Raw genomic sequence first — 22,963 nt, forward strand, 5'->3', positions numbered from 1 at the left:
ACTCCACCTCCATGCCAGTGGTATTGATCCATCCAGTTTCATCCAGTTTGTGTGCAGACAACTTTGGACTGGTAAATGCCCTGTTACCAAGGATGACCACTTCTCTCCACATACTTTACTGGTCTGTCACACATTAGCCAGAAGGTACAGAGCTTCCACATCACCAAAATAAACTGAATGCATGTCCTGTTTTGTTTCCTAACAACCGCACAAAAATCCACATGTTCGCAAACCAACTCCATTTATGATCCCTTAGCAACCACAGTCTACTGCGTACCGCCAAAAGTCCCACTTCATGGAATTTTGTCCTGTATTTCTCTACTAGTCTGGATTGATGATCAGTTACGGCATAATCGCAGGAACATCCGGCAGCGGACGTCCCTCTCCTTGTGCTTTGTGCTTGCAAGCTACACGCTGAATATGGCAAGTCTTTAAAAACATTTGGATTGGGCAACAAGGCAGGCCTACTTGGTTCTTTCCGGGATGGTTGTAAAGACTTACAAAAAATATGTTTACGGCATGTATTGTTCCACCAAAACAAATTCCTTTCTGAGTCCATTTTGTAGAGCCGCCGTTGCTGGGTCAGAGGCTTAGCGTCGCCCAAGAGCGCTGTGGAGTAAGGTCTGGAAATGCGAGACTACGTCTCTTGTAAAATCCCCTGAGAAGTCCTTGAGCCTATCCATGACCCATGACTAACTCAGGAAGTAATCAACAGAGATGCAAACAACAAAATTCCTGTTACTGTGTGGAAAAATCTCTCTCTGTGACCTCCTGACCCCACACAGTAACCACAATGTCTGTCTTCCTTCTGTCTGGTTAAAAGAGAGATAAACACTACACGTCAGGCCTAAGGACCTGGTGAAGAAATGGTAGAAACACTCCCATAACTGTCATTCCATATGGTGGGAAAGCAATGTGATTTAAAGCACTCACTAGCAAAAAACAATAAACCGCAGCTTCTCGTAAACAGGGGAGTCTGCACACCTGAGAACAAGCTGTTCCACAAGTTAAAAAAAATCATGAGGTGAAATGAACACAGCTTCTTAAAATTCTTACCTGATTACTTATGGAACAGATTTACAGTATAATGCTGTATAAATCCATCTGTGCGTTATTATTCTGATTACCGTCACAGATATATTGGCTAATCAATGTGGTAATTGATGCAGTGGAATTTACTACATCGCCCCAACAGCCCTGTGCAGACGTGAGGCGGATGGAATATAGAATGCCCAGGGCTGAGGTAGAATTAGGCACCTGCATCAGTCCCCCGTCCACCCCCACATGCTGCCCTCTCAGCTACATGCCACTCGGTTTCCTCTCTCACTCCTCTTACAAAATCTCTCCACCACACAACCCCTTTGATTGCTCTTTCCCGTGGGCCTACGAGCACACACGCACACACACACACACACACACACACACACACACACACACACACACACACACAAATCCAACACGTGTACACAAAAACACACTTCTTCTGTATTGTTCAGAGACAGTTACACCAGCTGAGTTTTGATTTGGCAAGAAAAGTTGCCTCTGCTGCAAATACCGACAGGCACTCAAAAAACAGGCGGAGTAAAGAAAACACTGGAGCACTGAAAACACACACAAACCCACACACGTATGAAAGCAAAATGCATAATGCACAAAAACATGCAGAAAGCACAGGAAATCAGTCTGTAAAGCAAGTTTAATCACAGATACACATAAGCAGCCACCCACACATAGCAAAGACACACACGTGCATCTACACACCCTCCCATTATGCTGTAGAACCAAAAGGCATTCAGCCATTTCAGCAGCATTCAGCCAATTGAGAGGTCTGTCAGTGCATTAGCCAGCATGTAATCATAGCCCAACCTCACTGCAATTAGAAGTTGTTCTAATTCTTCACTGGAAACACTGCCTTCTCCCACCACTAATAGTTTACTTTACTCCAACAGCTGACAGACCCAACCCTGCCTCTCCGCCTCAACTTCCTAAACACACACACGCACAGCTGACAGCTGTAGCTCGTCTGTCAGTATGGGAGATCAAAATGGATCCTGGGAACAGTCCCCAGCTATGTCCCTCTTGTGCCACATCAATCCCATGACTCTTTAGGCTGTGACACAATTCACCTATGCCGTGGGGCTCTGTGACTAAAGACCTCCTTCCTGCCTTCTATTTAACCGAATACAACAGAGAGAAATGACAGTGAAATCATGAAACAATTGTAAAAATAAAAACCTGAGAGCGCCTAAAGGCTTTCTGTTGATGAGGCAGGTGTGTGAGGGGAGGGTGGTCAGATAGTGTTGGGGAACCGTTAGCTAATGAAGACTGAGAAAGAAGGAGCACTCCCTATACTGATGGTATTGCTATTAGCCGGTGAGCCGGTGCACTTGGGTGTCACTTCAAAGCATTCCCCACTATTAATCAGAGACTATCCAGCCCTGTAGCAAGTGCCCCGTTGGCAGTGCCGCTAACTACCCCCCTCAACATCAAGACAATGGAGCCATCATTACGGCCGTTACGCTACGCCTTAGCCAGACAGCGCGCCTTTATCTCGGCATATACGTTACATACTCACAGCCAATTAATTTACCTGCCATGTCTCAGAATAAAGAGGGTGGAATGGGTGGTGGCTGTGGGGTATATGCAAGCATACATTTCCATTATGTAGTGGTTTATGTATTTGTGTGGGGGATGGGGAGCACCTGGCTCAGGTTGCATCCAGGGGGCTGTGCATTTGGCCTCGGGGGCTCTTTATTAAAGCACCTGGAAGAGGCTGCAACCTGTCTGGCCCAGACCCACAGGCCCAACCCTTCCCTGATCTGGCTCTCACCTGGCAACCCCAGGCTTGCCGACAGGTCTGACAGCTTCCCCCCTCCAGGCCCCCTGACTAACAACAGCCACTCAGCTGGATATCAGCCCCCAGGCTTAAGGATTATTACTATTGCACTGGCCCCGTATCTTACTACTAAATACATTTTATACAACGTTAATCCTTAAAAGCAAATCTGTCTTCTTTTTGTTTTGACTGTCGTGATGGACAGCAGTTCACGGCAGGTCGAAGCAAGAGCCCGCGGGGCAGGGGTGAAGAAATTATTTCTTTTTTTTTTTTTTATTGTGAACTGAATGTATCAGCGAGGCTAATGGGAGAAAATGCATTGCCTCGTTTGCCGTGGCTCGCTTCTCGTAAATTTGCACATTCATGTTACATGAGGATGAGAAAATATGATACAAGACACTCTCCCCCTCCCCCTCTGTCTCCTGGTGTACTGTACTGAGAGCCTGCAGACTGTAGCAGCGCTGAGGGGATGAGATAACCGTTCACCATTGTGAGAAAAGGCTGTCAGAGCTTTGTTGCTTTTTTCCCCTCTCTCTCTCGCTCTCTCTCTCGCTCTCTCTCGCTCTCTCACTCTCAAGAATATAAAAAAAGCTGGAGCAGTGGTTGCAGAAATAGTCCTGTTTCTATAATTAGATGTAAACAGACCAACCAGAGTCTCATGCTTGCTCTGTCCCACTGGCCCCACGGCCTCCTGGGAGGCAAGATATGTGAGTGTGTATATGACGTGCCAGTGTTTGTGTGTGCGTGCCTCTGCGTGTGTCTGCTTGCAATGCATCAGTAAGTGTATGACAGCATGTGACAAGTGTGCATCTAGTCGTGCTGTCGCTGTCCTCTCTTTCGGTCTGTCTGTCTCTTCCTTGCACAGTCCCCCTCCCCCACATTCACCAGAGGGTAGGTCAGTGGCCGTGCACGGCAAGCAGAGAGAAAGCTAATGCATGCGGCACCGGCAGACAAACACACATCTGTTGCTGAGGAGCCAGTCTTTTGCCCCAGATCCTCAGGACACATGCTGTATCAGAGAGAGGAGGCAGTGTAGCCTAGTGGTCACACCGGGCAGAGGGGACAAAAAACTGTAGTTGGAGGTGAAGGGCAGAGGCACCCCCGTTCTAAAAAAAAAAAACTAGAAAAACATGGGAGACAAGAGAAGGAGGAGGGAGGTGGGGGACTGCAGGGAGGAGCATACAGGATATGAACATGGCTCATCAAAGAGAAAACATGTGTACATGAAAGAACTTGTGGTGATTTGGCAAATAAAACAGAAGGGGAGGGAAGGAGTTTTGTTCTAATCAATGTCAGAAGGAGCACAGGAAATTCATGCAAGAGATAGAACAAATAAATGAGAAAGCGAGAGAGCAACAAGTTCCCTTTGGATTGATGACTAGGCAGCTGGTTGGATGGTCCCAAGAGACTTATTAAAATGGAATTCCTGATGCTAATCTTTGTTTTCTCACAAAAGGGCTGACACATCCTTGAGAGGCATGCTGCATGTATATTTAATGGAAAAGCTCTGCATATATTTAGCAGCACACCTCATTGCTTGGTACCTTGTGTCACCACCGCTCGCTGTTCCTGCTGAAATTCGCCAAATCGTCGGCCATTATTTGAGTTCATCTCAGGAACTTGTTTATTTTCTGTACAGCACTTTGGTCAACTTTGGTTGTTGTAAAGCACTTAACAAATAAAGTTGGTATGGTATGGTATGGTATCTGCACTCAGTCCTGCCCCTCCCATTGCATACTATCTTCATTAATGGATCAGAGTCTGCTATTTGAAATGAGGAAGTCTGGTATACAGAACATATAGTCTGGATCAACAGAAATACATCTCCAGGATAACTGCCCAACCTCACTTTCTGCTCTCTGTGCGTTATCAAAATGACTTTGCTTTGGGAAACAACAACAAAGTTCGAGCTAGCAAGTTTTGAAGAACATTTGCATCGTGCAATAAGGCAGGCCTGCTTAGTTCTTTTGGGGATTGTAAAGATTTACAAAGAATGTGTTTACGGCATTTCCTATGTAACTGGGACATTTCAGGAGGGATTGCTCTGGATTATGTGCACACAGTGATTGAAATGAATTTACGTTTAACAATGTATCCCGTTAAATTAAATAGCTCACGTTACTGTACTTTGTGAACAGTTTACTTCATTTAGTATTGTATATGTGCTGTTTTCTTTTACTGGAGTTTAAATGTTCCACCAAAACAAATTCTTTCTTGTGACCATTTTGTGTCCAGAATTTAGTGCCGCCCTAGATAATTTTGATTGGTTAACAACACGTTACAACAGAAACTTCAGCCCGTTCTTTTGTAGAATTTCATAAATCCGGAATGTACACTAAACTGGCATTTGACAGATGAAAAGTGTGATTTTCAAAACAGAGAAAGAGCAAAGTAGGACCGCTATGCATGCTGCATCACTAGCATGAAATCCTGCCAGTAGTAACAGATACAGAAGGGACAGACACAGACGTTAGAGGGTTAACAATGCACCTGTCTGGGCCTCACAGCCAACCGCAGGGTGCCTTGGCTCTAGTGGGGGGGTGGGGGGTGTCTGGAAAACACGCACACACACACAAAACCAACCACCCACCCAAACATAACCACACACACGCTCATAAGTATTGTCACTGACCACAAATCTGCCAACAACAATAGAGCAACTGTCCTTTTTTGTTCTTTTCACTGAACGATTACAATGATAAAATTGAAATTAAAAAACAAATAATCTGGATTTTCTGCTTGAGCCGTTAATAATGTCTAACAGCTGTCACATGCAATACGGCCATGGGCCCGGGGGTGCCTGATGCGAGGCAGCCTAATACTGGACGAGGGAGGGAGGACGAGGGGGGAAATTAAAGGAACGAGAAAACGAGCAAAACAGATAGAGAGAGATCTAAATCACAAACAAAACCGCAGTGGTTGACTATTCAATCTTACAACGATACATATTCAATCCGTTTTTTTGTTGTTTCTTTTTTTCTAAGGTGTGTGTGTGTGTGTGTGTGTCTTTGTGTGTGTGCGTGTGTGCGTGTGCGTTCGTTCCTCATGGGAAGTGAACGAAAGACTTTCATAGCCTCATTGGATTCTTAATGCAACTTCTCACTTCCTCGTGTTGAGTGTAAAAATAGATGGGAAGGTTTTGAAATCCAATGCCCAGAAATCCGATACAGGAAGGTATTACCCTGCCCGTCACTCTCACCCGTGGGTCTCCTTTGTGTTCGTCCTGTGTACACGCCCCATGCTCGAGGCAAGAGCTCTGTGGCACCATGCCACACGGTGTAGTGTGGGTGGCGGTCTGTTTGAAGAGCCCGTCTCCGAGGCAGCATGGCCACTCACTAGCCAAATTCCTCTTGCAAAGCCAGAGTCTTGCTTTTTTTGCTCCACTCAACCTAAGCTTTCATTTTCTTTGGACAGTTTTGCTGATGAGCAAAAAAATTAAAAGAAAGACAACTGATTAAATAGCTTATCTTAGATCCAATCTGTCACTTAAGTTACCTTAGTGTAATGAAACCAGATGAGGTTACTCTTTTATCGAATACTGGTTATTGGACACCTGGTAGGATGATCTAATAGTGACCAAAAAATAACATTATGTTGATGCCTTTAACCATTCAAAACCCGGTGAGCGCATTTTACCCTGGCAACCAAAGATATTTGAAATTATGCAAGGGACCTACGCTTTTGAAACAATTGACTGCCCTTGCAAATCATTTGGGCTTTCAGTGGGAGTGTCAGAGGAAGGTGACAGATGGCGGCAGCACCGGGCAAGGTGCTATTTCAGCCAGGTGTAGGATACCAAGCAACACCTCCACCATTCAGGTAGACTCCTGTGACACTGCATCTGAACTGTGTCATCTCACAACAATCCACAAACGAGCCTGACAATTGGCCAAGGTTCTTATTCTGTTTGGCAGAGCCAGAGCAAAATACAGAGGGAGCAGTTGAGGCCCGAGTCAAAAGGACCTTTACTCAATTTACTGTCACCACAGTGGCTCCTAGATACAAATAGCCTTTTTAAATTTAAAATAACATGGGTTATTTAGAGTATCAGATTTCTTTTTGCTCAGGTAAGGCTCACCTCCACCCCCACAATTGTGATATCTAGAGACAAAAGGCCCTGGCTTTAAGGGGTCCGGGTACTGTGCTGCTAAAAAACTACACTGAGCATGCAACACACTACAGCCACCACTATTGTCTGGGGTTAACAAGAATGAGGTGGGGTGGGGGGGGTGTAAGTAAAGCCAAAGGGAAGCCGGGTATGAACTGTGAGTGCTTACAACACAAGAGCTACAAGGCCAAGAAGAAGAAGAAGCAGCCTCCTATGCCACAAACAACCCACTTACTGAGGATTATTCTTTTAAAGACTCTGGTTGTAACCAGCCCTTTGCTAACCCCACCAAACACCTGTGTTTTTCTTTGAAGCATCTTCTCAACAAACACAGCCACATGGGATATTCTAGCAAGGAGACGTTCAATAAAAGTCTCAGTCAAGTTATTTATTCCCCTTTGGAAAAAGAAAATGGGAGAAGGCAGACAGCACAGCTAACCTTTGAAGGGGGAAGCTGCTCGGATATCCAGCTAGGACATAAAAACCAAGAGAATGACAGGGACATCCTACCCGAAAACAATTAAGGGGGTGGAAGGGACTGTTTTTTTATCTGTAACTGCAGCCGTAAAACACACACAAAGCTGGGGTCTGCAACAATGGCCCAGGGCAGGGGAGGGTGGCTAAAACAGAGGTGGCAGGAAGACCACCGCTTCCCAGACACAAGGGTCTTCCTGCTTTAAAGACAGGAGACCGAGAAATGAAGGGGAGGAAAGAGAGCACAGCTAATGGAAAGGGAGACCGGGGAGATGTAAAGGAAGGGGAGGCCGAGCGAGCGAGATGACACAAATATGACCTTTGATTACATGGGGTGTTTAGAGAAGAGCTCAGCCATGGACAGCCTCTAAACCCCTGCTGCTTCCACACAGCCACACCTCAGCCAGAGTACACTGATCAGAACAATATGGCTGAAAGATGAGCCTCCAGCCATAAATGCCAGCTGTAAAGACAGCTTCACTGTGACTCCTACTTTGACACTATCCAACATCTGAATCCAGGCCTCACAGCCAAGTGAAGACAGTCTCTAACTGTGCGCCAGAGCCAGCAGGAGATAAAATTACTATTTCAAAAGGTGTTGTAAATGGACTGGCTGAATTCAACTGCATTAGATGAGTTTACAGGTCTTTGTCCCACTGCATCAGCAAGCATACAAAGAAAAGTTGCTCCAATGTCACATTCCCTGAACACAGTGCAAGTGCAAACCATAAAATCGTCCACCTGACATGCATTACAAATGACTGGCTTGTAGTAGGTGAAGATGGACAGAAGCAAAGGCAAACTGACAGAATCTCTACTGGTTCTAAGTTACTGTTCTTCAGTGGGCAAGATGGTAGGAGCGTGTGTTTGTTGTTGCCTGATTATAATCAAACTCACAAGGGTCCACAGAAAAAATAAAACAGATTTATTCCCAAAATATGTTGAAATTCTACAACCTGGCAAGGAACAATACCAAGGTAGGGTGTTGCAACTGCCATCACTCTTTTCACCAGCAAGGGTGAAGGGAGCGCTTACAATAAATACCTTTGCAAAGGCAGAGGAGCCCTTTCAAGGAGCCACATCAGAAACCTTCCACTGAATGCATTTTTACATCAACCCTGAAATATTCATGCTCTTTGTAAAGTATTCATGTGAACCAGTGTGCAAGTTAGTCCCCAGGGGGAAAGTGCAGAGAAAACTGAAGAGATCCAACACAATCCGTAAGCAACATGCTCAGTTGTGCTAATGTTGCTAGCATTCGGGACACTTGAAGGGACACTAATGACCTGTCCTGTCAGGACAAACAGTCTGGGAGCAGTTTGGTCAGCCAACCAACAAGCATTTTACTGCTCTTACATAGTGTGACTGGCCTGTATTCATATGGTAAACTAACTAAAAATACACAAATTGCACAAAAAAACTTATGTTTTTGACTGTATATTATATTACGTGAACATATAAAAAGGTAAAATTGTGTTTTATTTTCTTGTGTCAACTGGATTATAAATTTGCATTGTGTGCTGTTTTGATGAATTACCATCTTAAAAATTTCCCTAAATGATTGTGAATTATGCTCCATGTCTCATGCACCTATTTTCATCATGACATGCTTGACATTTTCAAATATTATTAAGATAATAAATCAAGGATTGTACATCAGCACAGCACAATAACAAAGTAATTCTAATAGTGCCCAGAAGGGATTTAGATATGTGAACTCAAATTATTCTCCATGTAAATTCAATAAAATATCTGAAATGTAAAGAATTAAGACATTCTCCAGATCTTGAGGATATTAGACAGACTTCTCTCCAGTCACGCCCATGTGTTACTGAGGAGGCTGGGGAGAACAATAAACCACCTGTGCTCCTCATTGAACAGTGATGACATGTGTAGGGTAATTCTTCTTGTTTGTGCGGCACAATACTACAAAAGAAACACCAAATCTGGTTGGGGGGAGCACCTGTACCCTGTAGCCAGCATTACCCTTCATGCTCTCAACGAAACAGCCATGCAAAAAAAGAGACACTAAACATGTGAACGCAGGCAGTTTGTGTGTATGTGTGTGTGTGTGTGTGTGTGTGTGTGTGTGTGTGTGTGTGTGTGTGTGTGTGTGTGTGTGTGTGTGTGTGTGTGTGTGTACTCCCAAAATCGAACAAGAATGGTGAGAGATGAATGGTGAACAGCGCCTATGAATTCTTCTGAATGACTAATTGTACCTTTTGTTTAGCTTGATTTTGCAAATTAATTTAGAATCTTCAGCCTACAAGAATACAACTTATACAGTAGAACTGTTTAACAAGCACGAATAAACAAATAAACAAATAAAGGACAGAATACAAAAAGCATTTTAGGTTTCTTTGATGCTGTATTTAACCACCTACACATAGCCCCATTTGTAGTTGTAGCTGATATACATTACATCAAATAGCTTTAAAAGGCTAAATATCCTCTGCTTATCAGTAACCCAAGAATCCTCAGCTACTGCATCATAAACATGTTTCTTAGAAGTCACATTAACATATTTTCAAAGCACATTGTTGCAGAAGTGTCACTGTTTGAAGCAATCAATATGCCACCATTGTGACTTTTTTTAAATCTCTTTTGTTTTACATGGGTGGAGGAAATGAAAAGCTACAACAGTCTATTGTGAATCAGTCAACTACAACACCGTGCAAGATTGTTATATATTTATATATATATATATATATATATATATATATATATATATATATATATATATAACTAATAGGCCTAAAAATAGTGCACACTAGTGCATATGGCCTCATAACTGATCATAAATCAGGTAACAGTCTCAACTAAAACATTATTATCACCAAGGTTTTGTGTTGTGGGGAGTTGTTGTACATTAAGCACCCCCATATTTAAAAAAAAATCTGTCAGCTTTTACTCTTCTGTTCAGCAGTTATAAATTATGACTGTTCTATCTGGGCACCAATGTGTGTACTCATGTTTTTAAAGGTTCACATTTGGGTATGTAAGATACCCAAGTCACTTGTTAAACCTGATTAATGCACTGTGAACCATTTGCACCCCGACACTTTGAAGCCCAATATGGGGGATTTTCCAGTATGGCTCTTCTTCCTGCAACCTCCAAACATTGTAACCCCATGCAGACCCATGTTCTTCCCTTGCTTGCTTATATGGCGCTGGCTATGGCCCAGGGTTGTTTTGTTTTTTGTTGAGCTGGTGTGACACTTGTCAATTTAACGTGAAGTGACAAAATCTCATTTCAGATTCAGCCCCATGAGCCAGCGGGAAACCAGTGCCAGTGTGCTCTGTCCAACTTCATACGTCCAAACTAAAACATATCTCTAATGCCATTTTTAAATACCATGGCATTTACCTATCTTCTCCAATGGCTATTTGTTTAACTAAGATGTCTTTATTACCTTCGAGATATTAAGGCTATAAATGTTGATTCAGCTTAATCAAAATTCCTTTTCATAGGCCTAGTGTAAATCAAATTTCCCCTGATTTATTAGCTGATATTTGAATAGGGAAACTCTGTCAACAGCCACACCTGAGCAACCATTTATTTAAACCCAAGCCCCGTCTTTTCTTATTTTTCTGCGAAAATAACCAGCTTTGTAGACTACTGCCACACATACAGGCCACATCCTATCACTCATGGTGACAAATGCACAGGCTTTATAGCGCAACATTATGAGAAGAGCATTTGAAACAACAGCCAGCTTTCAGATAAGATGTATGTTGATGGGAACAAACACTTTAGTAGCTACATTCTTGTGTGACAAAAAAAATCCTCCGTACGTGTTTGACTAACCTGAGTGGGGAGCCATTGGTATGTGGGAGGGGTAGTATTTCCCCGGCGTGAAGTGACCGCCGTGCTGTACAGAGCCGTGGCCCGAGGGAGCGATCCGAGAGGCGGCTCGGTGCACCAGGGCGCCCCGCTCTGATAGGAGGTGCGCCGGAGCAGCGAAATCCCGTCCTTCCATTCCGAAGAATGTTGAATAATCCGAAATCCGGATAGGGCAGGTCAGAAAAATCAGATGCAACCCATATAATAATCCTTTCCTTCAGATCTATGTGTTGCATTCAGTCGATCGCAGGCTTCCCCAGCCAATAACGCAACCCCCGATCATCTTTTCTGTCAAAAAGGAGAAACACAAAGCAGGTTTCACTATCAAGAAAAATAAAAACCCCGTTAAGAATTATACAATACAAAATTACTGACAGTGCGGTAAAAAGGTAACAGAAAACAAATTACCGCCCCAGTTAATTTCGCTGTAATACCTTTCTGTCATATCAGGGCTTATTTTGCATACAGGCCTAGCTGAAATTTAACACATAGTGTAAAATAAGTTACCGCTGATAGAAACGGCCAGCGAGGCGTCCAAAAGCCCACTGAGCCATGTTCACATTCAGCTCTATTGATCAGCCTGGATAAATGCATCATATGGAGGAGAGCACTTCATATTCCAAAGGCACGGGCACAACGAGTAGACAGACACATTTTAGGTTTTTATATCGACTATTCTATTTAATAATGTTCATATTCTATTTTAACAATTAGGCCTTATACCACGTTAGCAGTCGCCAGCTGTCACTCTCTCCCAAAATCATGGTATTAAAATGTGTTTTATGAAATTGTGATAGCTGCAACAATCTAAAAAAAAAAAAAGCCCTAGTTGTGCTAAAGGAGAAAGTCTGTTGTCCTGTTTGGGTGGGTTCAAACTGGAAGCCTACCCAGCCTACATCTCAAGGTGAACAACGCTGGCTGCGTTTTGCTGCTCGTCCTATTGTCTCGGATTGATACAGGCGTCTATCTGCCTCCATAACCTCAATCCAGCTCCCATTGCACCTCAACCCTGTTTTCACATAGTCTACAGTGTTTTTTTATACCAACTGGCATAAATCAATCAAATGTATTATATTTTTGCACCTTCTGCACACCAGAACATATCCTATAGTATATCATAAAACTGTCAATTGAAAAAAAAAGAATGCACCATGCATCGACCGATGTGCACAAGAAGGAACCTGCACTGTCAGTTTATAAAGTTTTGAAACAAATCATAAGAGACATACTAAATAGAAGAATACAATTAAAATACCGCATGAGAGATGCATCAGCTCCTGAATGACATGGACTCTATCTCTCTCTTTGTTTGTGTGTGTGTGTGTGTGTTTGTGTGCGTGCGTGTGTGTGTGTGTGTGTGTGCGCGCGCGAATAACTGCACTCACTGTCTGCATCTGTCATGACCTATTTCAGGTCAGGTAGCCTAATCAAATGGAGTTGTAAATACATTATTAGCTACATCCTCTGCCCATGCTACAACAATTGTAGTATAGCCCTATAGTCGAGGCGAACCCATTTTTCATAAATTAAAATGAATTTAATTTTACTGCTAAAATATAGGCTACGTCTTTTTCTTTACAACAATCATCTAAACGTGACAGCCCATTTTGTTGTCCTTCATTAATGTCTTTGAGTAATAAAAACAAAGCAAGCAAACAGAAGGCAGCAATTGTATAGATCCAACTGAGTAAACAAATAAAGACTGATTGTTCTCAGTACAGGAGGATGTATGTGTGGTTTTTATATTAAATATTCTCGATTCGGGGTCCCTGCAGGGTTTCTCGGACAGGTTGCAAAAGGGGCCCCAGTAAAATGAAAGCATAATTTCACCATAAATTAAATTCCAAAAAAGAAATCATAATTCTGCAATTTGTCAGAATGCCATACTGTAATCATAAATGCTATTTTACTCTCAGCACTAATACCTCCCCATGTAGCCAGTTACAGCCGAGCCTACAATTCAGTGCCACATCAACAACAATAAAATCCTTCCATACGGAGCTCCCTGGGACAAAATGTTATCCACGGAGGCTTGCCTGAGCTAATGTGTGTGCATCCTTAACATGTAAACGTTTACGAAGCCTGTCTGTTGCATACACGATGGCTGGGTCTTCAGTTTCTGGACTGTGTGGAGATCTAGGTGAATGGCCGCCCGTCAGCAGGACTGCCTTTGTCTCCATACTGAGAGAATGCTTTGCAGTCAGCCATTACCTTCCCCCTCGCCATGCTGTTGCGTTCATCCCACTACGTAGCCCATGTCTACTAACAACCTCAGAATAAAATGATTTAACATGTACGAGGCTGTGAAGCGACCTGCTGCTTTGAAAATGTTCGAAATGTACATACGTAGAGATTTAATTGCAGTAAAACACGCACGGTTGTTTCCTTTCATTCCAGGCTACAATGTGCGAATTACGCGCACCAAATATTCGCTGTAATTTTTTTTAAACTGTTCAAATGATCGACGCCCCAAATGCAATTCATTAAGCAGCTGTCAATTGCGTTTACAGAATCCAATCGACAGCAGAAACGCAGAAAATTAATCAAATTAGGCTGTAGAGGTCGGACCGCGCTGAGAGACAGGCGGCCCTCCACGACTGAGCTGGCCGGCAGGGAGTGCGCCTCGACCGGCTCGGGTAGAAACACGTCTGCTGCCCGCTCAATGCAAATGATCTGCTTAGAGTGTATCGCAACCTGACTAAAACCATAATCGACAACTCACAGAAAAATATAGCCTACATTTTTCAACAATTTTATTAAATCTTTTTTAATCATGGCCAATTGCACACAAAAAATACAAAGCCAGCCTGGCACGTTTCTAAGGATACCCTAATTAAAAACAAAACCACATGCAAATAAGTAGTCGATCAATAATTAAATATTTTATCTATCCTAATTACAAAAATGCCCCTAACGCTAAAATATAAACTATAACATTGTTATTAATATTATTGTAAATACTATAAATAGCCTAACGATTATAATAATTATAGCTTATAAGCCTAATTGTAACAATTTAAGGTAATTTATTTTTTGTCAGCTGCATTAAATCATCAATTTATTCCACATAGGATACACCTCACACATCCTGTTTTGTTATTTTGTAAATTATAGCACTGCACTGTGTATAATGAACAGAATGTCACTCATGGCATTTTGGATTAAAATACAGCCTCTGTCATTTTACAACGAGTTCACAGGCTTTAACATATTTGGATTCAATTAAATAAAATCAAGTACATAAAATGACTACTTACTGGTATGTTAAATCCTTGCATAACAATAAATTAAAAAATCACAAAACACAGGGAGGGAAGGAGCAAGGCCGAGTGCGACGCCCATTTAAAATCAAATGATGAACCATGTGGCTAGAGAGAAATCCTACAATATTTCCATCCGAGGCTGTGCAGCAGCCCGCTGGGTCAGTCTATGGAAGCAGTGGGACTAGTCTCCCGGCCTGGCTGGATCGCGCCTCGGATCTCCGAGCAGCGGTTTCTCTCCCGGTGCAACTGCGTACCTCGCGTTTCGGGGCAGGGTAAACACGCCCTCTCATTGGTCAGATACCTGCATGTTAATTAGCTCGTGCCGCCCACCCGGAAATACGAACGATTCTAATTGGCCGGCAGGTCAGGCCAATGGCGTGGTGACTGGCAATGCTAAACAGAGAGAAAAGCGCCAGATTTAAAGCACGGGATGGTCTACATCACTTACAATAGAGCTCAGTGCAGCCTGAGTAAATAGGAGATGTGAAGGTCTACAGTCTGCAGACAATTTAGAGAAATAGTCTGAATTACTGTTCAATGAATGCACGCAAAGGACATTAGCCACTTGGATAATATACTCCAAACATATTTTAATGAGAAATATTTACATTACCAAGAGCTTTAAGCCTGAATGCATCTCAAAGATTTACAGTAGGAAAAGGAAAAAAAGCCAAATTAATGTAAAACCCAAATAAATTTGAGAGGTGCAAGTCCATTTATGTGTGCTATCAAGAACACCTCAAATGGATTCGATGTCTAAATCAAAAAGCCACCTTTAAAAAGGGACCAGGGGATCTAGGTATGTCATAAATAGCCCTACACAATAAAAAGTGTTGAAAATAATGATACAAGTCAATATTTGAAAATCCATTTATTCAGCAATGTTTAAAAACACACCAGTTTTTAAGTTTTCCAATAGTAAATACAGCTCAATAGACGATAATTCATATTTTACAGATTGTTATTTAGGCCTGTTTTTCAGCTGTCACTGAAACACCATTTCAAATTATTTTGCTAACAATTCAGGGCATTTATGAACATCAAACATTCACTGTCTATATTATATCCTTATTTAGAGTCACTAGAAGCTTTTTGGCAAGTGTTTTTAAAGGCAATTTCTGAAACTCTTCACTGAATCGTGCAGACAACACAGTAATTCCACTATTTCCCTAGCGTTATTACTATGGACTTGGGTTATGACATTATGCTAAATGTTTACAAATGAATCCCTCCCTGTATGTAAGCGTCTGATTGGCTGGCGCGGCGCCAGAGCATTGTCAGTCATAGAGTGTAAACAAGACTCTGATTGGCTGTTGGCCAGTCCGCATTGGGCTGTCTGAAAAAAAGAAGAAGAAGAAGAAGAAAAAAAGGCAATAACTGGCCCTGCGGTTTCAAGGCGTCCCGGGTTAGATGATGAAAGGGGATAAGAAGAGGCAGTTTCAAGGCAACCCAAAGGCGGACCCCCATTGGCCCTGAAGCCATATGAGTCAAGCGTGAATCAAAGGGAATCGGCTACTGCAGAGAGGGGGAAATTATATGTTGGATATTTAAAATAATCGAGGTTAGTTTTCAGATAAATGCGGACCAGCGATGCTAATCATTATGAAAAGTTAGGAAAACAAGTGAAACGAGCCTCGAAACAATTTCGGTTATAGGCTGCACGTGAGGGTGAGAAAAGAGAGAGAAAGAGCTCCGGTTGTGGATCGCCCTGCGGAAGTCCGCTCTAATGGAGAAAATCTGCATGGAGTCTTTCACCATTTTAAAGTGTGGCAGAATGAGGTTTGTTGTAGTGGGTTCAGCCCGGTAAATAAAATAAAAAATAACAGAGTAGGCTAATTTGTTTGTAATATAAAATTACTTTGAGTTAATCGGATAATCGCATGCTGTTTGTTATAGTTGTGGTCTGGCTTTAGTCGGTATATTCAGATTAGGGTCGAAAATGCAAGTGGATATGAAGACGATGTAGAGACGATCTTAAATGTGGTGCAGCCAGAATCGTTGACATTGTTTGTGCAGCCTATATTTGAATCTGCCACGGGTTTTCTGAAAATAGCCTATCCCTCGATACCTCTGGTAGGAGCCCTGATTTTTGTGTAAATAAATAGTTGCCACTTTCTGATATGCAATAGGCTAGGCCTATACCTTTTATTAAATTAATGTTTGCTTTGTAATCATATTAAAGAAGATAATGTTCTTTTTATTTTGGTTATTATTCGACACAACTATGCAAGTAGTAGGCTAACATACTCTATTTTATTTTATTTTACACTGCAACATTTTTTGGGTAGCCTACCTGTCAGATCACAGGAAAATAAAATTCTTAACTTTTTCCATTTTATTTAGTATTTTTTGGGCAGATGGAACCTCAAACTGGCTCATTGTTATAATTGTATAGCCTGTTATTCTACATTCACCTAATCTAGACCTACATCGATTAAAATACCAAATATTTCTGAATTATTTTTCATAACGTCAAGCTGAATTTAAGAGTTTTTTTTTTGCATCCACTCAGTGTGACCATAATGTAATTTGCCCCAGCTTACACTATTTTGTGCACTGCCCTGCTGTGTGAGATTGTACAAATGGTTGGCTTCTTTGCTTTAATACTAACTTATAATTTAGCAGAAAGTGTTGGAATTTCGTCTCGTCATGGGCTCCTCTCAAGTGAGTGCATGCAACGTGAAATAGTCAAAGAGGTGGTCAGCTGCATGAACATGCACGGTAATACGTCCCCCCCCCCCACACACACACACACACTCACTCACACATAGGCAGAGTAATAATTAATGCAAAGTGAGTGATTTCTGAAGAATAAGACCAGTTTTACGACGTAGATTGTCTTCGATCAATGAAGCGTTGATGATTGACAGTGTGTTCCTCCCACCCACGTCTACAAGCAGAAAAAGGGCCCTTGGATAACCTGAGAATAGACAAACTGATTGTCTATACGCTTTTATTTCCACATGCACATACAATACTCTACAAGCATGATCTTCTGGAACATGTCATGTTCTGAGAATTTGTTCTATAGGTCAAGTTTGAAGAAGAAAAAAATGCTTTTCCTGGATATTAAAGTTGTATGGGCATCTTGAAATATATTTTTCTTCATTATTTAGCTACTTATATTCTGAAAATCTCGCTGCAAGAACTTGGTATTTAAAAATGAATTGAATCATCCAAAATGAGTGAATGCGGGACTTGATATCGTTTAATGTGTTTAGTTTGGTCAGTAAGTCATGAAACCGAAATGTGGTATGAGTTGAAAACAGATAGCCTTTGATCTGTGTGTGTGTGTGTGTGTGTGTGTGTGTGTGTGTGTGTGTGTGTGTATTTGTGTGAGCATCTAGGTCCCATGATCTGATTGGTTATTATTCAATATATCTAAGCAGCTAAGTGAATCACATTGGCTTATTTGTAGGCATTACTTATAACATTTTGCAACAGCTTGTATTTTGAGAATAGTTTTGAGAATATAAATATATATATTTTTAATGTTTATCATGGATGTATAACCATAAACAAGGTAGAGATGTGTGTGTGTGGGGGGGGGGGGGCTGCTGCTACGGAAGAACTGCATGAATTGTAGGGGCATATGGCATAGTCTTGCTTGCCAGACCATCCACACACTGCGAAGCGGAGGAGGGTCTGGCTACTCCACACAGCATTGCAGGATGGGAAAAAACATCCTGTGGTTTATTGGCATTTCTTTAAACCAATCACAATTATCTTGGGCAGTACTTTGCGCCGGACAGGAGCCGCCGCCAAATAGTGAGAAAACTTAACCATGCAGAGATGTGAGGAGCAGGAAGGAAAACGGAAATCGGTGAAAATACATGCACCTGGCTGATTCAACGGCTGCACCTAAGTAATCCTGAGAGTGGATCGTCAAAGATATAGACTACATAAGGCATAACCAGAAGCCTACTGCAGGCTGGCGCTGTTACATGGATCGGTCTTCTCTTTAAGGAGAAAACCCCGATCTTTCCCTCACAAAAAAAACTGTCCATTTTATTTTTAGATAATTCTCGCCGAGATGTAACTCCCACTAAAGGTTAGCTTAACCAGGTAATTCCCATCATACTCCCTATGACTGAAAACAGAAGATCATTAAAGCATGCCTGTAATGCTCATCGTATAATGGAGCACCAAAGAAAAAAATATATATATCCAGTTCCAAAACCTATCCAGTATAGGCCAAGTGTCTAATTTTGATAATACGTGTATTTGGACCACTTCAAATGCAGCCTATAAAATAAAATAGAAAAAGAGCCTTTTCACTCAGTGGTTTTGGTACTGAAGCATGCATTGTATTTGTCTATATAAAGGGAAGATCTAGTAATCTGCACTAGCCCACAACCCTGTGACATCCTTTGGCACCTTTGCCCTTCTTAACCTTTAAATTCACCAGGGAACGTGACATCATATTTAACCCCCTCATTACCTCAGTGGGATTACAGAAGGTCCCTGCTGCCCTGCAGGTTCACATTGGAATTGACGTTTGCAAAGTTCATCACATGTTGGTGCAATTCCACACTAATAGCAATGGGCAAAAACTTTTCAAAAGAGAACTCATGAATGGGCTCTAAAACTTAATTAATGCAATTATTGATTCATCAATACTCACAGATGTAAATGTACCAAATCAACCCATTTGTAGTCGCCTGTGTACAAATGTGTACATCACCATTTGACATTCAAATCCCACTTCACTGATAATATAATATACAATAAATAAATATAAGATACATTAATAAATGGCTTTAGTTGTCTGTTCAAAGAGCATTATTGATTATTGCCCCAGACTTTCTTTTCTTAACTAAGTCTTGTGATCATGGATGTCTAACACAGCTGTTCAAGGCCTAACAATAACACAAGAGCAACATTGTGCCTCCATTATTAAACCCATCAGCCATGTTGTTACCCAACATCTGCAGTGAGGGGTGCTAGGGGATGCTCCCATGGTCATGACTCATGTGATTAAGATGTTGTCACTAAAAACAGCTCTTGTTTTAGAGAAGAAAAGGGGGTTTGTGATGTGATTGATTTCTCTCCCAGCTGCAGGTTGGTGGCGGAGGATTGCATAAGCATCACATGGCCGAACTGGGCAGCGATCATGTAGATCAGTTCAGAGTCCCAGACACAGGCCTGGTATCTCAGACCCAAGTCTTCTTCTTCTTTTTATTCAAAGATACTTCTGCATTTTACACAACTCACGCTTTATCTTCTTCCTCTCACAACCCCCTAAATGGTTGGGTGGATTTATTAGGATATTCTGATTTATCTTGTCAGTTTGATCCACCACAGGAATTATGTTGGCAAAGGGTGTAAATGAAGGCTACCGGTATGTATGCCCTGCTTATATAGTGATATGAAAGAGATTGTGTTGTGCGGAAAAGCCTGTTTCAAGTTAACTGGTCTTCTAAAACCCTCTGTATGCAGATGAGATAATGAAGATCAGTTTTCATGAAATTTCACAATAAGTAGGGAGACTGAAATGTGTGTAAATCACAGTTTACGTTCCCTTTTTGCCTACAAAGTCACATGATTTGATATTAAGATAATGACACTGGAGACTTAGTGTGAATTAAAGATAACTCAAATTGAATTCATGTCCACTTAGCTGGTAGGATGACATAGAGGCATAAACTGTAAATCAGCTACAAAACGTGAACAAACAATACTAAAATTGTAACTTTGCCAATTGCCACCAAACGTTTGCATTGTGAAAACCTCTAGAAATCTAACAATCACTAATGTGAACTTGAGTGTAGAATAACCTGACAGCTACACATGTTTGAGGCCAGACAAAGAACCCAGAGGTTGGCACAGTGGAAGCATCCTCCAGTCATCCGCCTCTTTGTAAACTGAATCAAGAAGGTGCTGAGACCGGGGATGAATGATCAATAGGCATTCAGTGATTCTGGCCTTGCAGGACAGCAGGCTACAGCCCTAACTAAGAATGTGTGGCTTGGTTAAAAGTCTTTGTTGATGCGTATCCACAGCAACAACAACAATAACAAGCATGCACTGAAGTCAGAGCATGTTAAAATGACTTCTGATAACAAGCAACTTTTGAACAATCAGAGTAAAACTAAGAATTCCTTTACCATAATCTGATGTGGTGCATTGATTTTAAAGTAATAACTAAAGTGTATAGCCGTCTGCCTTCATGCCCTTCTTTTTATTCTAAACATCTCTTTCTATGTCTCTTTACTTGCTGCAGTAAATCCAGCTCAACCATCATACAAACAAATAATTTTATATGACATGTATATGTTTTTCACATGCAGCGTCCCAATTAAAAATGTCCTCTGTAAGGCCTAAACCATTTTTCCTGCTTGCCATTGTGCCCCCTTTTAGCAGATGGCCCCTCTGTCATATTAATTTCATATCCCAATGGCCGATTGTGGTTCCAACATAAAAGTGATGAGCTGTATTTCAGTGTCCCGGCTGATACAACCAGAGATATGAGGGCATTTTTATGGATCTTCAAATGTGCAGTTATCGCTCTCGCTGCCCACCTGACAAGCTTGCAACGTGTGCCAAAGATAAAAGTTTAACAATGCCAGATAACGGCAACAATGCCAAAGTGGTGAAAAGAAGAAACAACAGGGGAACACAATGGTTCAATGAGTAACATGTGCTCTAAAAGCCTCAGTGTAATCCATCAGGTATAAAAAGTCAAAGATTATGCACAACTGATATGTCCACATAAAAACACATTTCTTTGCAAAATTTTGCCAAAAAAATAGACCCTCATAAAGCAAGAGAGAAAAAGTGAGATGAAAAAAGGGTGGAAAGTTGATGGTGCACACTTACTGTTACTTCAGTGTCTTTTTATGCAGGTCAGCCACATCAGAAGGTTGTCATATTTTATGAAATTACTAGAGATATGTCCTTTCTTTTTCATTTTTATTTTCCCCCCAGAAATGTAATATCTTTGTTGTTGTTCAAAACAAAGTTAAGCAGGTTTCTGCATAATGCTATACATACTGACAGTACAGTACATGTGTCAGTGCACCACTTGCCCCATTTGACACAGATATTGCAAGTTAATATTATTGTTTGGCCAATTATGACCAGGGAGCCATGTTTTCCCCTTCTCAGGAGGACATGACACATGGCCTAGGCCAGAGGATAGAATAATGTGTGGCACAGTGAATGGCTGCACATGCTCATTAGTATCATTAATCACCAGGGACAGAGATGCCTAATGATAGAGAGAGGAGGGACTTCACAGAGGGAGGAGAGGAAAGGATATGACAGAGATGAAGGATTCCTCAAGAATATTAACATTTGGAAAATATAATTTGCTTTCAGATTCATTTAAAGGTATCTATTTTGGGCACCCCCTGGGTCTGGCAACATTGCAGGGATTGCTCAAAACAAAAGGAACAGTGTAATTAATACCAGGCTTAATTGTCACTCTAAATTGTCATATAATTCTAATTTCATGTGGCGTTCTCACTCAGAGTGCAAGAGAAAATTGAGCTGAGCCAGTTCCCTTGTGGAAAAAAAGGATCTCTGTGAGTGTCAAATGGGTGTGTGACATTTTCTCACAGACATATGATTGTGAACTGAAGGATTCCTCTTATGGGGCTGTCTGGCCTCTGGTTGCGGCTATTGGAAGAAGATGAGCTTTAAGTCATATCTCAGGGCGGAGAGTATTGGGTGGAGCTCCGACGGCTCCTCTGCAGTCTGTTCAGTGGGAGCAAGAGGCCCTGAGCTTGGCCGTCCCTCTGCAGCAGCAGAGGCTCCGGGGATAGTCGCGCATGGCGAGGGCAGGCTGTTTGATCAGCACATATTTTTAATTGGCTCCGGGCACCCTGGAGTGTCAGCATTGCCGCGGAGTAGACTCCTATTGCACCTTTCCTAATTAAAATCATTACAAATTCGAGGCGCATCATAAAGGATTAAATGAGACTATATGAGTGAGTGAGTGAGTGTGAGTCTGGGTGTGTGTTATTCATTGGTGCCTGTACATGGGTGCGTTGTCTCCTTGATAGCTAACATGTATAGCTTAATTGTTTTTCTTCTCGGTAACAGTAAATGAGGAAGGGGTGGCTGTAATCCTGGTCCACTTGTAGTTTGATTAAATTACATGAAAGAGAATCTCTGAATATGGGGGAATAAGCTTCTATATGTCTGTTCTAGATAACTGTAATTCTGTTGAACCTGCAGTTTTAGGTCTTTTATTGAATAGTCACATCTGTCCTGCTGTGTGTAGCAGGTTTTAACGAGAGTAGTTTGTCTTATTTGAAATAATTGATGTCAGACAAACTGTGCATCTCCATAGAGAATTGTTTTGTAAGGCTTGGAAAACAAATGTTCTCAAGCAAACTTGTATTTGACTGTAGTGAATGTTTTATTCATCAGTTATTTGGTGGAAATAAATGCTTTCTGTGTATCAAATCAGTTATATAGATCATGAAGATGTT

General features: G+C 41.7%; 1 protein-coding gene across 9 annotated transcripts in view; it reads right to left on the minus strand.

Annotated features, from left to right (window-relative positions):
* LOC117957858 (BAH and coiled-coil domain-containing protein 1) overlaps positions 1-14,775 on the minus strand; it is a 63,816-nt gene extending 49,041 nt beyond the window's left edge. For 7 of the 9 annotated variants that reach the window (XM_034893937.1, XM_034893939.1, XM_034893932.1 and 4 more), the window contains exons 1-2: positions 14,520-14,775; positions 11,227-11,550 (exon numbers count right to left, since the gene is read on the minus strand). In XM_034893937.1, the coding sequence (XP_034749828.1) occupies positions 11,227-11,398 (172 nt within the window). In that variant the 5' untranslated portion in view covers positions 11,399-11,550; positions 14,520-14,775. Of the gene's footprint in view, positions 1-11,226; positions 11,551-14,519 lie in introns of those variants that run through there. The other 2 variants (XM_034893933.1, XM_034893931.1) reach the window with 1 other exon arrangement.
* Between the last annotated feature and the right edge of the window lie 8,188 nt (positions 14,776-22,963).

Source organism: Etheostoma cragini, chromosome 15 (assembly GCF_013103735.1).
Source record: "Etheostoma cragini isolate CJK2018 chromosome 15, CSU_Ecrag_1.0, whole genome shotgun sequence".
In the NCBI taxonomy this organism is placed as follows: domain Eukaryota; kingdom Metazoa; phylum Chordata; class Actinopteri; order Perciformes; family Percidae; genus Etheostoma; species Etheostoma cragini.